Raw genomic sequence first — 20,521 nt, forward strand, 5'->3', positions numbered from 1 at the left:
GAGTCTGACGGAAGACGAGAAAGGTCAGCCTGGGCCCGGGACAGTGGGCAACCTCTGGACTCTTGGTCAGTTTGCAAATGGGAAGCGGTTGGTTGGTGACTTTGGTTTGTCTTCCCTCAAATACCACTGGAGTGAGTAGACTTTTTCTGCTGAGGTGATGCAATGTTCTTAAACTAGAAAAAGAAAAAAAAAAGAAAAGAAAAGAAAGAAGAAAAGAAGAAAAAAGAGAGGAGAAAAACTTGGAACGTCCTCACTTCACATAACTTGCATGGCTCTCTTTCCTGCTTCTCTCTTGCCTCTCACCCCAGAAAAGGAGGGTGGGGAAAAGAAGAGGAAAAAAGTTTGGCGACTGTTAACCCCCCAAAAAAAAAAGTTCTCTTTTTTCCCCCCAGCCTGGCCCGCGATCAGCATCTCTTTTGTTAGCGGCCCGGCACAGCCTTCCCTCCGTGACGTCACGGAGGTCCTGGACCAATCGGCGAGGTTCTGGCCCCGGCTAAGGAATCGGGCGGGTCCCACCTCCTCCCGCTCGCCAGTGGCCTCGCGGGGGTCGGGAGCAGAGGGTCCCATATAAACCCCAGCACGCTGGGGCTCTGCCGCTCGCACAGGCTGCAGGGTTCAAGAAGGGCGCACTGCACGGGGGAGCAGAGCGACCTGCGGCAGCCCCATCTTCAGTTTTTCCTTCCCAGACCCCTTTCCCTCCCCTTCCCCACCCTTGGTCCCCTACCTTTCCAGAGGAGTTCAGGGCAAGCCAGCTCTCCATGCAACTTGGTCTCTTGCGGGCTGCAGAGTAAAGCAGAAACTTGGGGTGGGGTGCAGTTTGTCTCTGGAGGAGTCTCTCTCACTCCCTCTTTGCAAGATGCACGGGGACCCAGTCCCAGGACGGCGGCGGCTGCTGCTGCTGCTGCTGCTTGCGCTATGTCTGGGGGCATCAGTGCAAGGCGCAAAGACGACGAAAAAACGGAGGCAAACTCAGCAAATGATTCAGCCTCCTTCCCCGGTGGCTGTCAGCCAAAGCAAAAGTGAGTAACTTACTCAGAGAAAAAGACTTTCTCCCAGACTGGGACAAGTTCTCCCGAAGTTAGTGGAGAAAACTTTTCTCAGTCCGTTAAATGGATTTTCTTAAAGAACCCAGCTAGAGGTGCAAAGCCTTTACAGGGACTTCGGTGCCTGCTCCACCACTAATACTGGGTTCCTTTTCTAAAAGATCTAAGTTCTCTGGAGATGGGGGCTGGGGTGGGGGGTTATTTCATTGGAAAGCCCATCAGTCCTATAGATCGGACGCCTTTCCAGCCAGTTGGTACTTTTAAGGATGAATCCGAGCAATGGGCGTTTTCTCAGAATGTCCATTCAGGATTTGGGTGTCCCTTATGGACACTTTGCATTTTTCTCCTTGCTTCATTTTTAACTGGAGAGACGTTTTCAAGATGAAAAGAAGGTTGGGGTTGTGGGGAAGGAGTGCCTGCAAAATCTGCTACTATTCTTTAACCAACTCTAAAACTTGGGCGTTTGGTTTGAATTGCCTTCAGCCTCTGGAGATACTTCACTGTGTAAGGAAGATGGAATTTCTTTTCCATCTTGGAGAGTGAACAGTTTTTCAATGGTCTAATGGAAACCACTAAAACTTGCTGAGTAGGACATGTTTCTGTCATTAATCACTGCTCCACTTACCTCCACAATAGCAATGTGGCTTAAGGGAACTCGCTTTTCTTTTTCTCCGTCTGTTTTTAGAAACGTTTTCACTGGCCAGTTGGAAGTCATTTCACCAAGTAACATTTAGCTCAGTAACAGCGACCAAAACCCATCCCTACCCCCTAAATATTAATTTCTCTTGGCCCCAAAGATTGCTAGACAACTTTTTTTAACTCATTCCTGCCATGTCTTTGGATGATGTGCTGGTGCTCTGAAGGCTATTTTTATGAACGCATTTATCCATTCACTTCTCATCATAGCTATTTTAGTTTCTCTATTAATCCTCCTTTGTTTTTTTATTTCATTGTTGTCCATTTAGTTGAGAAGAAAAGTTTCCCTTTCCATACATGAAATGGAAAGTCTGTAAAGAATACTTTTTTTTTCCTCCCCAACTCTTTGCAGCTGGCTGTTATGACAATGGAAAACACTATCAGATCAACCAACAATGGGAGAGAACTTACCTGGGCAATGCACTGGTTTGTACCTGTTATGGAGGCAGCAGAGGTTTTAACTGTGAGAGCAAACCTGAAGGTAAGTGGGAAATTGTTAATTTCCTTCTCTTAGATGGAGAAGTGCTGAGTGTTAATTAACTAGACAGAGAAATTACAAATTAAATTTCTATGAAACTTTCCTTAGCTTGGAGTTTTTTTAATGGGCAATCTGTAATTTTTAACATCTAAACATGCTTTTAAGTACTTATTTTGTACACTTATCTCTGTCTTAGAGGTAAACTCTAGCGTAAAAGTAATTTTTACTTCTAAAGAGAAAAGAATGAATTGCCGCCTAAAACTCCTTCTAGTCCATATTTCAATGAAAAATAGACATATTATTTGCCCCCAAAATAAAAATGTGTAGTTATCACCATATATATCTATAGATATCAGCTTTTAAATGTTTAAGGGAAAGGGACTGGGCATGAATGTTTATTGGGACCTTCATAACTGAGGAAACTCCCTCAACCAAGCAGGTTGGTACCTTTTTGACACATTATAGTCTAAAAGTTTTAAATGTTTAACTACATAGAAGTAATTTTTGGGGACCAGAAAACATATGAGGAGGAACAAATATCTTTGCATTTCAGAAGTGATTTATCAATTATGCCTTTAAACCTGGCCTCTAAATTCCTAAAACAAACTTTTCCCCTTTGTAACCATTGATGTTTTTCTCTTAAGACTGTCAAAAACTCACCAAAAAATAAACATCATTGGAACTATAATGGAAATGTTATTAATTAATAATTTTGGTTGCCCAGTGTCAGGGAGTGAGAGGGGAAGGCATCAACAAACTGTAGACTAATGTATAACACTCCAGTTTAATTCCTGAGTCAAGCATCTATATCTGAAATCCCTTCCCTAATAGCATAGAGTCAAAAACGCAACACCTTATATGACACCTATTCTTTACAATGGAAATCAAGTCACAGAAACAACTTGAGAATTTGTGTAAGGCCATAGACCAAGAGGAGAATTTGAATCTCTAATTCATGTCCTTTGCTTTTCTTGATCCACTCTGCCATGTCTTTGGGCAGATGAAAGTCTAGAAATGTAAAAGTTATCCCTATAATGTTCCCTCTCAGCTGAAGAAACATGCTTCGATAAATATACTGGAAACACCTACAGGGTTGGGGACACTTACGAGCGCCCAAAGGATTCAATGATCTGGGATTGTACCTGCATTGGGGCTGGCCGAGGGAGAATCAGCTGTACCATTGCAAGTAAGAACACAGCACTGTGACTTCTTTTCTTTCTAACACTTTATGCCTTCTGGAAAAGTTCACTTAGTTCAGCAAAATGTGACTGTCCCTATAAGGGTGAAGTCAGTTCCAGTCACAAATAGCTTTCTACTACTGGTAAAATGGATAGGTCATTTTATGGATGCCCCTGAGCATCCCGTGCTGCTTGTAGGCAGCTGCCCAGCCAGGATCTGGAATGCTTTTGTGTGTATGTACCTGTGTCTGTCTGTATCCTTGGCTCCATTTCAGAATATATATTAATTGAAGAATTATCTGATGCCTCTTCCCTTCTTAGAACAGAAAAGGCAGTTATGGCAATACAATATAGATTAAAGAGGGAAATGTGCATATTTTTGGTACTTTATACATGACAGGTTAACCTGTGCATAAGTTTAACTGATTCATACATGTTGTCCTTTAACCTAATCTGAATGATGATCTTTAGCAGTTGTTAAACTCAGGAAAAGTTACTTTTACTCATAGATTGTTTTTGTTTTCATTGCTATAGTTCATGGATACATTCCAATTTCTTAATGTTTAATACATTCCTTTGAAAATAGAACTCTTCTGTATTTCTGAAGGGAAAATATAATCAAATATCCCAAAGTGTCCAATAGTGAGGGTGCTCTGAAGACTGCCACTTCTCATTAGTCCTAATAGGGTCAAGGAATTCATTTAGTTTGATCTGCTTAGTGTTATCAGCTGGTTCAACTAGATGGTTGTTTTGTGTGTGTGTGTGTGTGTGTGTGTGTGTGTGTGTTTATGCTTTTATTATTTTAAAAATCAGACACCATACTCAGATATCCCCTTATGATTAGGCCAGATCAACTCTCCTAATATTTTGGTTTGCAGATTTCCAAATTTCAAGGCTTAGGGTTTTCTCTAAATTTCCTCTCTCCCTTTCTCTGTCTCTGTCACTGTCTTTCTCTTTTTCTGTCTGTCTGTCTGTCTGTCTGTCTGTCTTTCTCTCCATGTTTACTACAGTGTCTTGATTTAGGATCATCAATTTAGAAATAGAAGACTCCATCAATGCCACTTAGTCTAACCTTCTCCGTGTACAGTTGAGGTAACTGAGTCCAGAGAAATTACATAACTTACCCAAGATAACATAGGCTATAGGCTTCAGAAACCAAGATTTGAACACAGATCCACTGACTACAAATCCAGTGGTCTTTCCATTACACTAGTGAGTATAATGTTTCTAGAAAAGAATCTGAGGTTTTCCTTTGTAATGCTTTCCCCATAATTGTATTTCCACTTCCAAGTGTGTTAGACTAAAATAGTAGTAGCAGTCTCTCGGTGACTGAGAATGACAAATTGTCTTTGTGCATTTTCATCTACGGTGTACCCTCATATGGCTAAAATAAACATGAAAATAACTCCCTAGTGTTGTTTCTGCTCACTCCAGAAAGGAGGGATAATATGTATGAAGCATTATCTCCATTAGAAATAGAGTTCAGATCAATCCAGCTGTTGAAGGGGGACACGTTCACCCCATCCTCCTCATTATTTTTTTTCAACCTGATCTTAGAAATAAGATTTCCTGTGATCTTTCAGGGAAGCAAAGATCTGAAATATATTTTGTGACTAGGGCCCTTATCTACCACTCAGATTTTCTGGTAGGTTTTCTATTATGAAATAACTGGAAGCGTTAAGGACAGTTAACAATTGCTCATACCTTATTACCTCTCTAACAAGGGAAGCTATGGTATGGAAACTTCCAATATATCTCATATTTTGGAAGCATTTCATAATCTTCTAAGATACTTTCTTCATATAACAACCCAGTGAGAGTAGAAATTTTATTATCTTTTAGGAAACTGAGTTTCAAAGAAATTGAGTGACTTACCCAAAATCTCACCTCTTGTAAACAGAAGTTATGACACTTGAACCTAAGCCTTCTGCCTTAAAGTCTAGACAATATACTGCTTGCTTCTCTATAAGTGAAGTGAACATGTGCGGTTAGTTACACTGCTTTGAAAACAACCCAGGAAAAATGCCTTCTGTTCTTGCCCCTCTTAATAACAAGGAATTAATCTAATTTTCTTTTTGATCAAAAAAATCAGATCGCTGTCATGAAGGGGGTCAGTCCTACAAGATAGGGGACACTTGGCGCCGACCACATGAGACAGGAGGCTACATGCTTGAGTGTGTTTGTCTTGGTAATGGAAAAGGAGAATGGACCTGCAAACCTGTAGGTATGTGAATTATGTGACTTTTTAAAGGTAGAAAAAGGGGACAGCTTTCAAGTAAAGGTGGACAGGAATTACATCTAAATGGACCCAAGCTCATAGGACAAGGACCTATGTCCTGATGAAAAAAATGGAATGGAGTCAAAACTCCAAATTTTACATTATCTAAATTTTGCTAGGTAAAGTGTTGATTCGGATCATATATATATGGAACTGGAAGGATCCACAGAGGCCATCTAATCTAATTCCTTCCTTTTTTTAAATTTTAATTAAATTTTATTTTTTTGGTTACAATACTCACTTTATTTCCCTCCCTCCCCTCCACCCACCCTTCCCACAGTCAATGCGCAATTTCATTGAGTATTACTTGTGTCCTTGATCAGAATCTATTCCAATGATGTTGTTCATTTAGAGTCTACATCCCCAACCATATCCCTTCGGACCCATGTATTCAAGCAGTTGTTTTTCTTCGGTATTTTTAATCCTTTCCTTTTAAAGAAGAGGAAACTGAGGTTTAGGAAAGTTAGGAGACTTAGGAGACTAACTACACTCAGGTAGTTAGTATTAAAGGCAAGATTTGGACACAGCCAGATCCTCTAACTCCAAGGAAAGCATAAGTGTATCACATTGCCTCAGAATAATAGAATTCTAACTATGTGTCCAAAAAAATATCCAACAGAATTGGTAGGACGAGGAACCATTTGCCTGAGGGGAGGGGAACATTTCTGACATCTGATATATCTGATTCCTGTGAGATTCAGAACACCCCTTAGGCTATGTCCTAAATTATTTATATGCGGAAAAATGCAGGATTTTTGTTTTTTATACATCTTTATAATAATGGGCCCTGAACTAAAACACAAAATGTTCTACTATTTCATCCCTGAACTATTTTCTTGAAACTGCAAAAATGTATAGGAACTTAAAAAAAAAATGAAACCTTTACTCAAATATTAGAATGAAAAAAAAATAAAAACCTTGAACTTTAAACTGTACTAACTTTGCCAGTCCTTACCAATTCAAAGGATCTGGGATTTTTTAAATAAAAGTTGGAAATTTGGAATAGCTTTTTGCCTATAGTCTTTCCAATGAAGTTTGGAATTTTATTCTTTTAGATTGTTTTTAGTCTTTCATGAAAAAAATCCAACTTTAAAGTTCTGAAGAAAATAATTTTCTTCAACTGAAAAATGATGGCAAAAGTCTTAATATGAATAGTTAAAATGCAAATAATCTCTTCATTGGAACAACAAAGAAATTTATCTCACATGATGCATGCAGCCTCTTTTATTGCTGGCTAGCTACTGTCTATCCATGACCTGATTTTGGCAACAGATTGCTTCTTTTTTTAAAAAAATGTGGCAAGATTTCTACTTACCTATAAACTTTAAATTATAAGGAGGTTGTAAAATTCTGAATAACTTATTTCTTTTTGTTCCATAGCTGAGAGATGCTATGACAACACTGCTGGGACTTCCTATGTTGTTGGAGAGACGTGGGAGAAGCCCTATCAAGGATGGATGATGGTGGATTGTACCTGTTTAGGAGAAGGCAGTGGACGCATCACATGTACCTCCAGAAGTATGTTTGTTTATTTCTAGAACCTTCATATAGAGTGATAGGTATCTGGTCAATGTTCAAAACAATGCAATGCAGTGTTTGCTATGACCTACAGTTCAGACACTAAGGCAAAGTCTTCATGGGGAAAAATGCATCCAGAATTACTTTACTTTGCCCAGTGAATGATAGAGTGAAGAATAACTTTGAATGGGCTTTTAGACAGAGTTGTCTTCTATGTTAAACTAGCAATCCATGGAAGTGGTTTGAAGTCAGTAATTTTAAAAATTCTGGACATCAATGAACCCACTGTTTCCCCAGTGTTGGGAGGGAGTAAGCAAGGTAGAAGAAAAGAAAAAAGGTGTCTAAAATATTAGGTTCTGAGTAAAGTATTTAGTTCAGAAGAGAATTTGGGAGTGGTATCTCCCAGGATATCCAGACAAAGGCTTTTTAAGATGGGGATAGCTTAAACCAGTGGTTCTCAACCTTTTTAATGCTATGACCCCGCAATACAGTTCCTCATGTTGCGGTGACCCCAAACCAAAAAATTATTTTGGTGGCTACTTCAAACCTGTAATTCTGCTACAGTTATGATTCGGAATGTAAATACCTGATATGCATTATGTATTCTCATTGCTACAAATTGAGAGGTTGAGAACCGCTGGCTTAAATCAATATCACCGATCTCCTTCCTTTCCCCTCTTGTTATTTCTTTCTTAGTTCTTTAGATTCATTTCATACTTGGCACCCCATCTCCAGACACCACCCTATCCTCCTTCACTTACTTCCTATTGAGAATCAAAACTCTTGATGGCTCAAGTGAGGTACAAAAAGGCCTCCCTGGCTTTCTTTTAAGAGAAAATGCAATCTGATATAATTCTTAGAACTCAAAAAGACTTGCACAGATTTTCAAAATCAAGTCTTAGTTGCAGGAAACATCTGCCACCTGGTTCTAGTGTTTGCAGTATCTATGTTACAGGCTAAACAAACATGATATTCAGAGAAAAATGAACCAATCATCCATTGAAAGGGAGCCCATAGAAATTAATCATCTGCAAAGAAAGGGGACCTCAATATTTATTCAGATGTCCTGATAACTTGAGTTGGAAATCATCAACGATCTTCACCCTCTCTTGATTTAGTTGAAGTAGGATCCAGATCAAAAACATTCAGGAAGGAAAAGGTTCACTTAATCTGATGTCCCTCTGCTTTTACAATTTGGGACATTTAAGATTTAGCAAATAGAAGCAAAGCACTAAAATGTGAGTCTTCTTGGTGGGGATTTGAACTTTGAATGGTGCCTATCTCTTGGCTGAATTACTGGGAGAAAAATTAACTTGGAAGTCAAAACAAGTTGTTTGAAGTGGCTAACTGCAGTGAAGTATGACTTCTCTTCTCTGGGGCCTTTAAAAGACTTGAAAGCAAGCTGTAAAATACCTGGTCTTTTGAATCTTTGTCATTCAGTTTCTCTAAAATTTCCATGTGAGACCATTTATTGTCTTAGGGATTCAAAGCTTTTCATAGCTTTGAACTAATGAAAACTGTAAGGTTTTGCAGAATCAAAATAGTAAGGATCAGAGGGCAACTTATAAAAATATAAAAATATAAATCTGAATTTAAGAATGCATTATTAACTAGTCTAAGTTGCTATCTTTTTTTAATCTTGTGTGATGTTATCTTTTGAGAATCCTTGGTTTTTTTATTTGAATTTTTGATACATGTAAGCCAAAAAAAAAAAAAAGCAACAAATCAAGCCACATCTTATGTCATGATGCAGTGGAAAGAGTATTTCCTTTGATATCAGAAAGAACTGGGTTCACATCAGTACTCTGATAATTGTCTACATCATCTAGGGCAAAACATTTGATCTCTTTATGCCTCAGTTGCCTCACCTTAAAATGAAGAGGTTGGACAAGACAATTTCTAAGGTCTCTTCCCATTCCACATTTAATTCAAGAAGCATTTTTTGAGTTCCCACTAAGTTCCAGGACTTGAGTCTAGGTGCTAGAGATACAAAGGTTACCCTGTCCTTGTTCAGTCCTTTTTTCAATCACATTCAACTCTTTGTGACTCCATTTGGGGTTTTCTTGGCAGAGATTCTAGAGGAGTTTGTCATTTCCTTCTCCAGCTCATTTGGCAGATGAGGAAATGGAGGCAAACAGGGTTAAATGACAAGTGTCTGAGCCCAGATTTGAATTCAAGAAAATGAGTCTGTCTAACTCCAGGCCTGGCACTCAATCTACTATGCCACCTCGCTTTCCCTACACTATGTGTACCATGGCAAAATGCAAGCTGCACAACATTTACCCTCTTCTGGTCAGTCCTTTTGAGTGGAATCGGATCATTTCATAGTTTTGAACCAAGTTAATCCTATCTGATTATAATCACTAGAATTTCCATGCCTAATTGTGATATTCCATCTTAAAAATAAATGGAATGCTCTGGAAAGAAAAATATATCCATTGCTAATGTTTGTATTTTCCTAGAACTATGAGGAGGGAAGGATATCTTGAGAGAGAAAATTGATTCAACAAGGTAGTAGGAAACTTTAATATTTGTTTGGGGCAAGATCCTTTGGTAGGCTACATGGGAGATGTGAAGATGGGTATGATGAGTCTAATAGAGGAGATGAGATACTCAAAAAAATGACAAAAATAAGAATATGGTAAGTGCCAGGCACTCTGGGAAGTCACGAGTTCATAGATTTAGAGCTAGAAGGAATCTTGGGAGACCATCTAGTCCAATCCCCTTTCTTAACTTAGCTAGTAAGTTTTAGAGTTAGAGATCAGCTCCAAGACCTCCAACTCCAAAAGCAGCACTCTACCAGCAGCATCACATTGTAACTCCAAATGGGGGAAAGAGGGAGGGGAATGACTCCTAGAGAGTGATGATTATTTCATCCTTTGTCTTTGTATCCCCTAGCACAGTGCTTATTAGACATGGCAGGGGCTTAATAAATGCTTGATGGTCGATTGATTTGAACTTTTACCCACATTCTGGGGATTTTTCCAAGTTAGGGTCTCTTCTCTGAATACATAAGGACATCATGCATCAAGCATGCTGAACTCATTTACTCGAAACCCAGCAATTTTCCATAAAGTCTAGGAGAGCAGTGTCAGTCAGTTGTGCCCCAAAGCTCTTGTCCCTTATATTCAAACTGTGTTTTATGAACAAGGTGTTTGATTATTTCAACCCTTCCAACTCATAGACAAGTGATTTCTTTGTTTGGCTAGCAATGTGCAACAATAATCCCATCTTTCTTTGCCCAGAGGAGGGACAATGTTTGACCCTTCTCATTAACTCTGAGCCCCTGAATACAGTCAGCTTTTCTGGGATTTGGAAGGTATTATCTGGAGGGGAGAAGCAATTGGTGCCTAAAAGGTTGTTGATCTCCTGTGGCTTTTACATAAAAATAGGATAAAGAAACACTTCTATCTTTTGAATCTGCTTCCTTTGGGCTTGGGAAAACCTGCTGCCTTCTTTGTTTTTAATTCCCCAAACAAAGATTCTTTCTAAAAGATAAGCCAGTAAAGAACAGTTAAAACCTGAGTAGAGAGTTTGGAAGAAGGACTAGTGGGATAATGATAAAAAAAAAAAAAAACATTAACTACAAGAAGTAGGGGGGCGGGGGAGCTTTTTCTTTTGGCCACTGAAAAGGGAAGAGAGTCCAAATCTATTGCTCTTCTCTCTCCCCAAACTCATTCTGTCTTTTGCTAGGTTAAAACTGGGTGCTGTAATTCTTGCAGAGTTTAAATATGACACACACACAATCTTGAGCTATTGTGAGATTTTCTTGTGTACCAATAGAAACACTAATCATTTCCCCAGTTGGGGGCTGCTCAGCTCATTCTAATCCCTTCTTGCTTGTCACATGCAGATAGATGTAATGATCAAGACACCAAGACATCTTACCGAATTGGAGATACCTGGAGCAAGAAAGACAATCGAGGAAATTTGCTTCAGTGTATCTGCACTGGTAATGGAAGGGGAGAATGGAAATGTGAAAGACATTCATCTTTGCAAACAACTGCTACAGGTAAGAGCCGCCTTCCTTCCTACCCAATGGAAACTTGGGTTACAGGGACATGTTCAGAAATATGTATGAAAATTATCCTTTCCACTGAATTTACCCACTAGCTGTGGTTCTTTAGTGTGACTTTTCCATACAGTTAGTTAGAATATTTGGATTTGCAAATTAGTCACTTAAGTTTATTTTCTAAATATTAATTTTTCATTTCTCCCAATAATGATTTACATTTACATGATATATTAAGGTTTACAAAGGGCCACTTTGAACCACCCCCTTCCCCAAAAAAGGCCTTGAAGCTCAGGTAGTGTAAGTGTGACTACATTATTCCAGAATGAAAAAGCTAAGGTATACTTCTCTATGACTGGCCAGCTCCAAAGTGTCTAAGTCATGATTCAAACCCAGGGCAGCTCCATGGGTCACCAATTTTTCTACTATACTATATTGCCCCTCTAGAAGCAATGACAACAACGAGGAGGATAGTGATGATAATAATGATAATAATAAATGACTGGATATTTGAAAGTGTGTCCTTCTTCTCTCCCCAACTTATGGCCCACAGATCAGAAACAAAACATTTACTCTAGAGAATTTAATTTAAAAAATCTTTATTTTATAAACAAACAAAAACAACTTTTTTACCTTTCTCTACTTTTCAAAAGTGTTTTTTCCCCTCTTCTTGGAGATGAAAGATTAGGATTCTGAACTACTATACTGTATGTCTTGTTTGCTCCTCCGCTAGAATAAAGTAAAAAAAAAAATTCTTCAATTGCTTTATCTCAGAGGGAGTATGTTTCCTTCATATGATATTTAGCTCTGTAGCTCTTCGGTAGAAAACAGTCTGTATTTTGTTGCCACAGTGCACTTTTTGTATCCCTTAAAAAACTCATGATCATTGCCTTCCTGTATTAACATGGGTCATCTGATAAATTCAAAGGATTGCCAGAGCTATGGCTAAATTAATTTGTGTATTTATTTTAGGTGTTCCTTATTTTGTGGTTGAAAGGGGTAGGAGGGAACCCTCTGCATTGGGGCCATTATTTTGTGGTAATAGGAAGAAAGGAATGTAGCCATAAAAAACTATTTTCACCCATTTTGCTTAATGTGTTTTTCTCTATCAAATTTTTTACTTTTTATGCCGACTCAAATGTGGTGCCAAAAACAACAATAACAACAGTGGTTATAGAGTCACATCCTTGAGCCTCAGTTTCCAAATTTGTTAATGAAAGGGTTAGACTAGATGGCATCTAAGTTCCCGTCTAGATCTAAATTCATAATCATATAAGCTTGTAGATCTATTCACTAATAATTATTCAATCAAAGAGAGGAATTTAAGGATCATCTGGTACAACCTTTTCACTTTAGAGATGAGAAAGCTGGGGCACAAAGAAATCAAATGACTCGCTCTACACAAGTAATAAGGAGCAGGACCAAGCAAAATCTTTAGTCTCTAAATAGTTAGTCTTTATATAGTACTATGCACCAGGCACTATGCTAAGCACTTTACAAATCTTTTCTCATTTAATCCTCAAGACAACCCTGGGTTCCCAGTACTATTGTACTTGGATTCTGATTAAAAATCCATTTCTTTTTCCACTATACCACATTATTTGTGTACAAAAGGTGAGAGGAGAGACTTAGATGAATTCAAAAGAGTAACATGATCCTAAAAGAATAGTAGAGACCAAAATGAGCCAGGGGTTGTGAATGACCCTAATTGTAAGATAAAAGAAATTTTAAAGCTATTCTTAAACTAGAAGAGAAATGAACAGTGTAGACCCATTGCTTGGGACCAATGAAGGAGAGAACTTGTTTTGCTTCCATTTACTCTAACAAGGAGAAAGATCTTTATAAAGTAGGTAGATGACTCTTCTGCTTGGGTCCAATGCACAATATTGATTCCAAAATGGAAGGTAAGGGTTTTTAAAAAAATGTAGATGGATGAACCTAAGTACTTAGAAATGAAGTACAAGGTAGGCAAGGAAAGAGTAAGAGAACAAACTTGTAAATGTGGTTGTAGAACTTCATAATACTCTTGGAGGATTCAAAGAATAGAAGAGATGAGGAAATAATATAGATAGGCCAATGTCCATTTTTAAAATGGAATTTCAGAAACTATAAAAAACCAAACTTGCTTTCCATTACCAGCAAAATCCTTGGAGTAATTATTAAACAGATAATGTATGAACAGTTCAGAAAGGAAAGAGGGATCACCAGGACTCATCATAGGTTCACTAAGAATAAGACAATCCAAGGGAAAACCTTATTTTTTGACAGGATGTCTAGGTGAATAAAGAAAACATTGTCTATTGCTGAAAAACGAGGAATTACAGCCTTGTGTACAAGATGAAGAGGAGATAGGTAGGCAGTTGGATTCATAGATGGATTTCATTAGTGCCAAGACTGATCAGTGTCAGCTTAGAAGGTGGTTCCCATTAGTATCCAGTAGGGCTCTGTTCTCAACTCCAATCTGCTTGAAACATTTATTGATAATTTAGGAAAAGCTACAAAAAAAGCATGCTTATTAATCTGGTAGAGTACAAGTTGAGAGGGCTAGCTATATTTGGAGTGAGATGATAAGTACTCAAAAGATCTAAACAGGCTGGAACATTGGGCCAAATTTTACAAGTTAAAATTGAAAATGAATCCATGGAATGTCCAATTGTCCATTTAAAATAAATGCTGCCCAAGTACAGACCTGCCTAAGAATTTTTCATGTGAAAAAGTTGACTACAGTTGGATTACAAGTTGGCATGGCTGCTTTAAATGTGAATTCTATCCAGGAGAGTGTCCAGATCAAAGGAGGAAAAGTGCTACTGTGTTTTGTGCACACCTGGGATATTGCATGCCAAATTTGGAGTCATATTTTAAAACAAGAATTGTAAGTCATATATGAAGATTGGTTAAAAGAACTTGGTGCTCTTTACTTTAAAGATTTAAGGGAAACATGATAGTTGTCCAGATATTTGAAGGACCTGTAGAAGAGAAATTAACTGTATTATCATTTAGCTCAAGAGAATAGAACTAGAATAGAGGGGTTGAGGTTATAAGACAAAACAAGGACAAATGGGCTATAATAACTTCCCAATCATTAGAGCTATCTGAAAATTAAATGAATTGACTTGTGAGATAGTGAGCTAACAGTCACTGGAAAGGTTCAAACAAAATCCAAATGATAAGATGTTAGAGATACTGTTGACAAGATACTTGCATCCAAAATGGATTACCTAGAGTCTTCTTAATTGCATCCCTCAAATCATTTGAAGCTAGACGTCAAAGTTGCCTTCCACAAAGGAAAGTAAATATTTCTATTTGGTCATTGTACATAGTGTGCTTTATAGCACTTAAATATTTTAGGCTGTTGTTATTCAGTTGTGTCCAACTCTTTATGACCCCATTTAGAGTTTTCTTGGCAAAGCTACTGAAGTAATTTATCATTTCCTAGCTGATTTTACAGATGAGGAAACTGAAAGGAATAGGAATAAGTGACTTGCCCAGGGTCATACAGCTAACTACTAAATATCTGAGACTGGATTTGAACTCAAATATTCCCAATTCCAAGTCCAACACTATCCACTGCACCACTTAGCTGCCCCTATTTCAAGCTTCTTAAACCACATTTACTTTCTTGTGGTGTAGAAAAAAGTTCATTGCACTAGACTGGAAACTTGAATTTTGAGCCCAGTATTATTACAAATCACTTCAGGATCTTGAAGTCCCTTAGTATCCCCATCTACAGATTAAGGGATTCGAATTTATTTTGCTTCACTATTCAAATTGGTTACAAAAACTTTGGTTTTCTTTTTGTCTTAATGGGGATAAGAGGGAATGTAAATAATTTTTACTAATTAAAAAATAAATTGATTTAAAAACAAAGCGAGAGACTAAACTCAGTCTCTCTCCAACTCTAAGGCTCTCTATTGTTGTGATGCCTTGCTGAGTTGATGTTCTTCATAGTTTCATGAGGGCTCATTTTATCTCTCCAGTGAGACCATAAAATCCCTCATGCAAAGCATGTTGTCCTTTTTTCACACACTTTCCTAATAGGTTTTTCTTCAAAATTCTGCCTTCAGCTGGTTCTTGGCAAATGCTGAATGCCAGAAATGTCACTGATCTAAAGTCCCTCAAGGCAATTGGAAAGATCCCTATTGTAATTGCTGGCATGTCTAGGGCACTTTGGGGAGCAGCTTGGTGGCACAGTGGATAAAGTGCTAGGTCTGGAGCCTGGAAGACTCCACTTCTTGAGTTCAAGGTTAGCCTCAGACACTTACTAGCTGTGTGACCCTGGGCAAATCCCTTGGCTCTGTTTGCCTCAGTTTCCTCATCCATAAAATGAGCTAGAAAAAGAAATGGAAAGCCACTCCTGCATCTTTGCCAAGACAACCCCAAATGGGATCACAGAGTCAGACGTGATGAAAATGCCTCAACAAAAAAGGCAGCGTGTATGCATTGTCACAGTTGATCCTCATTCCTAGTGAGACCGGTACCACAGGGGTTATTATCCACATTTTAGAGCTGAGAAAACTAAAGTTAAAAGAAATTAAGGCACTGACAGCCCTTCCTGGGTACAAAATGGAAAACAATCTGCCCTCAGAGAGCTTCCATTCTGTTACACTGTATCATGCTTCTTTATGTATAGTCAATAGCTTAAACTTTTCTCTCATTTCAAATGAAAAATATGTAAAGTGCTTTGCAAACCCATAAAATACTATTGAAATGCTAGCTACTATTAATGTATATTTTTTTAACTTTCATCTACCTTCCCTTTAGGACCTGGCACCTTCACAGACGTCCAGACAGCACTATACCAGCCCCAGCCTCAGCCCCAGCCTGTCCCATATGGTCACTGTGTCACTGATAGTGGCGTGGTTTACTCTCTGGGAATGCAATGGCTCAAGACCCAAGGAAACAAGCAAATGTTATGCACGTGTCTGGGCAATGGCGTCAGCTGCCAGGAGACAGGTGAGCACCATTCTGACCATAGCTTTGGAGAGTAGATTTTTACAAGAAGAATTCAGTGATTAGAGCTGGCTTTCCTTTATATAATAGCTAACAATTAGATACATATGTGGTTATATCTTAACCATTAACTATATATTTTATAGATGGAATATATTAAATTATATCTATATTATAATATAGATATAATATATACAAATATATTGTATATTATATATTATTCATAGTATAGAGCACATAATATAAATTATATAACATATACAAATAGATATGTTTAATTATATAGATTGTATATTTTCTAAAACCTAATTAGGGATATATGATCCTTACTGCCTTGACATAATTGTAGGGTGCTAGAGTGTTATGGTCTTTTAAAATTTTTTTTAAACATATCATTCTTCATTTTATTTTCTTCATGAATTTTTCCCTCATATAAGTATTTTTCATATTTTTCGAAATGACAACATGGAAATATGTGATTATATATATATATAATCTATATCATATTACTTGCTTTATTTTGGGAGGGAGGAGGAATGGGAATGAGTGAGAGGATATAGATTTCAAAGTGTCAGAAAATGAATATTAAAAATTTTATCAACATGGGAACAGGGGAAAATTTTTTTAATTTTAAAAAATACTCTAATATCTGTTTCTCAACTTATTTATTTTACATGATCTAGTGCTCCACCTCAAATGCTTCCTCATTAGACTTCCCAAGGTCATGAATTCTAAAATTCCCTTCTCTGATGACAATCTATTGTCATTCTGCCTCTCCCTATGCATCCTGGCATCAACACAGTGTATTGATTGCAAGGCAGAAGAATGATAAAGGCTAAGCAGTGGGGATTAAGTGATTTGCTCAGGGTCACATATTGGATTTGTACAAGAAGAATTCAGTGATCAGAGCTAGCTTTCTTTCATATAATAGCTAATGATTAGATATTAGATATAAATATATCTAGTCATTAACTATATATTTTCTAGATAAATAGAATAAATACTATTATATATTATCTAATATGCATTATTTATAGTATATAACAATATAAATTATGTCTATATAACATATATAGATAGATATCATGTTTAATTATATAGCTTGTATATTTTCTAAAACCTAATTGGGAATATATGATGATGTAAAACTTTCTTTATTCCCCTGACACAATTGCAGGGTTCTAGAGCATTATGTTTTGTTTTGTTTTTAACCCTTACCTTCTATCTTGGAATCAATACTATGTTTTTGTTTCAAGGCAGAAGAATGATAAAGACTAGGCAATGGGGTTACATGACTTGCCCAAGTGGTCATGTATATGAGGTCAAGTTTGAACCCAAGACCTCCCATCTCTAGACCTTACTCTCAACTCACTGAGCCACCCAGCTACCCACTAGAGTAGTTTCATCAGTTCATCTATAGGAAGTCATGAGTCAGAGAAGCACAGGAATTAGTAAATATAGATACGTTCTGATCTGATTCATTGGAGGAATCCTCTAAATTAATGAGATCACAGATCTCTGAGTATATGTATATTGGCTTCCCCCCCCTCCCCCAGGAATTTGTAGGAACAAACAAACAATCAAATTTGTCAAAAGTTACACTTGTATGTGGAGGTTTCATGTTTTGACCTTATAGAGAAGGACCGCATGTTAGCCTCAACGACTTACTTTCCGTCATTGACATTGTCCAAAAATGTGTCTCCTGGTCCTTCCCCATCACCAGGTCTGAAGATTTAGAAATAACTGATTTTTAAATGACTTTAGGAGCCCAAAAAAGTGACTTGATAACTTTTCAATGTTAGTCATATAATACTGGGTGAACCATGTCATTGATTTAAACTTTGATAAACCCACAATGGTTTGTCATATCAGTAAACTTAAACTGATTGTTGCTTTGTCTCTTTGTTCGTTAGTACACCTACAAACATTTTTTGAAATCAAAAAGCAGTCCATGTGAACAGAGCATTCCTCTGCACTAAAAGCCCCTTGCAGGATGCTCTTTAGACAAAGGAAATATCCTCCAAATTCCTTGTGAGGGGCAGTCAGGAAGCAAATAGCATTCATTTAATAAGAGGAAGCATACGTAGCAAGTCAGCAGCAGAATCTAAAGCAAAATAAAGCAAAAAAAAAAATCTAAAGCAAAATAAAGCAAAAAAAAAATACACACTAACTTTGCCTTACCTGGGATTTTACATTCCAAACTTGGAGTTGTATTTTTAAAGAAATCTACTAAAATAACATGTTATCTACTTAAATAATATGTTATATCTGAGATAAAACAGATGATCATTTAGCGTCACTTATCCAAGTAAGTTACAGAATCAAGGGCTTCTGATTTTTTTAACTAAATGAAAAGCAGTAACTTGTCTCTTGTCATTTTCCTGTGATAAGATGCAACTCTTTTGCTTTGTTTACAGCTGTAACTCAAACCTATGGTGGCAATTCCAATGGAGAACCATGCGTCCTACCATTCACCTACAATGGCAGGACTTACTATTCTTGTACAACTGAGGGTCGTCAGGATGGACATCTCTGGTGTAGCACTACTTCAAATTACGAACAGGACCAGAAATATTCTTTCTGTACAGACCATACTGGTGAGTGTCTCCTAGAAAGTAGGGGTGACTTGGGGTAAAAAGTTAAGCAAACTTTGAACCTACCACTTCTTATATGAAATTGATACTGTTTTAGATTCAAATTACATCGATACATAAAATCTTAGAATTGAAAGACTCTTAAGAGGTCTCTTTGTTTCATGGGTATAGATGTCTTCTCTGCAACACTCTTCACAAGTAGTCATCCAGGTTCTAATTGGAGAAATCCAGTGATGGAGAAGCCATTTCCTCCTTAGCCAGCTTTAAAGAAGCTCTCAATGTTAGGAACATTAAACCTAAATCTGCTTCTGTTCCTTCCTCCCATTGCTCCCAAATAGCACAAGCCCTTCTACAGGGAAGACCTTTAATACTTTTTTACTTTTTGAAAATCCTTACCTTCTGCCTAGAATCAATATTCTTTATTGGTTCTTAAAGCAAATGTTAACGGTTAGGCAATGGGGGTTCAATGACTTGCCCAACGTCACAATGCTAGGAAGTATCTGAGGTCAGATTTGAATCCAGGAGCTCTCATCTCTAGGCTCTTAGACCTTCAATAATTGAAGGCAGCTCTCATGTCCTGCCTAACTTTGCTTTCATTCAGAATAAAAATTCCCAGTTCTTTTAACTTGGTTTTGGATAGTATGCTCTCATTCTCTATTACCATCTTAGTCATTCAATCAGTCAAAGAATATTAATTGAGCATCTACTATGTGCCAGGTAAGAACTGGGTCTGGACATACTCCAATATCCTTCCATCTAAAATATGGTGCCTAGAATTAGGCACAATGTTCATCTTTTTTGCTTTTCAGTTTATCCACTGATTTTTAGGCCTCTCTTGAAGTATCATTTTATTTAGTTGTTTGGCCTAATGACATCTATAAGAAAAATCTTTTTCCATTTCGTTTATTTTTGGCAATTTGGGATTGTTGTGCTATTCAAGATATTTGTATTGCAAGCCCTAGAAAATCCCCAAAGGTTGGAGAATATACAGGATTAATGTCTGAATATCTGGGCTCATTTTCTGCTTATTATGGCAGGTTTTCTTGAAAGTTAGGTCTTTGTCCAAAGCATTATTTCAAAATTTCTTTGCTTGGTAGAGATGAGTGATAATGAAAATTAAATCTAGTTTGAAGGTGAAGACGAATATGTACAGAAAAATCCCATATCATCAAACATCTTTGAGGCAGGGCCCTAAGAGTAAGACATCTTTGGAGATTCTATTCAGTTCCAGTCCACCACTTGGGTTCCAAGAAGATATCAGTCATGAGTTCTGTTGAGTATAGAAGCCATGAGTCATCATCCTTTTCCATGTTCCCCTTATGCTTTAATTACTTCGTGGTAAGCATTAAAGATGTTTGATTACAATCTTTTTTTTTCCTTCTATTTTTATATTTTTTTCCATAGTTTTGGTCCAGACTCGAGGTGGCAACTCCAATGGTGCCTTGTGTCACTTCCCATTCTTGTACAACAACCGTAATTACACTGACTGTACCTCAGAGGGACGACGAGACAATATGAAATGGTGTGGAACCACCCTCAACTATGATGCTGATCAGAAGTTTGGATTCTGTCCTATGGCTGGTAAGATGAACTCCACACCTTGAAAACTGATGCCTTGGGGAAGGGGGGCAGGTATCCACCCTTTGTACCTACCTCACTAAGTTAATGAGAGGCTCACATGAAATGTCCTAGACTATATGTATGAATCAATATATATTCGGTTATTTTTACTTCATAAATCTTTAAGATATGATTAATGTTTTTCATAGAACTC

General features: G+C 37.5%; 1 protein-coding gene across 12 annotated transcripts in view; it reads left to right on the forward strand.

The window, feature by feature from the left end:
* The first annotated feature begins 500 nt into the window (after positions 1-500).
* The window catches only part of FN1 (fibronectin 1), an 85,492-nt gene continuing 65,471 nt past the window's right edge, over positions 501-20,521 (forward strand). For all 12 annotated transcript variants that reach the window (XM_001368412.4, XM_007501773.2, XM_007501777.2 and 9 more), the window contains exons 1-9: positions 501-1,019; positions 2,092-2,220; positions 3,266-3,403; positions 5,488-5,619; positions 7,054-7,191; positions 11,045-11,203; positions 15,965-16,156; positions 18,571-18,750; positions 20,152-20,328. In XM_001368412.4, coding sequence (XP_001368449.1) covers positions 857-1,019; positions 2,092-2,220; positions 3,266-3,403; positions 5,488-5,619; positions 7,054-7,191; positions 11,045-11,203; positions 15,965-16,156; positions 18,571-18,750; positions 20,152-20,328 — 1,408 coding nt within the window. In that variant the 5' untranslated portion in view covers positions 501-856. The remainder of the gene's footprint in view (positions 1,020-2,091; positions 2,221-3,265; positions 3,404-5,487; positions 5,620-7,053; positions 7,192-11,044; positions 11,204-15,964; positions 16,157-18,570; positions 18,751-20,151; positions 20,329-20,521) is intronic.

This window comes from Monodelphis domestica, chromosome 8, assembly GCF_027887165.1.
Source record: "Monodelphis domestica isolate mMonDom1 chromosome 8, mMonDom1.pri, whole genome shotgun sequence".
In the NCBI taxonomy this organism is placed as follows: domain Eukaryota; kingdom Metazoa; phylum Chordata; class Mammalia; order Didelphimorphia; family Didelphidae; genus Monodelphis; species Monodelphis domestica.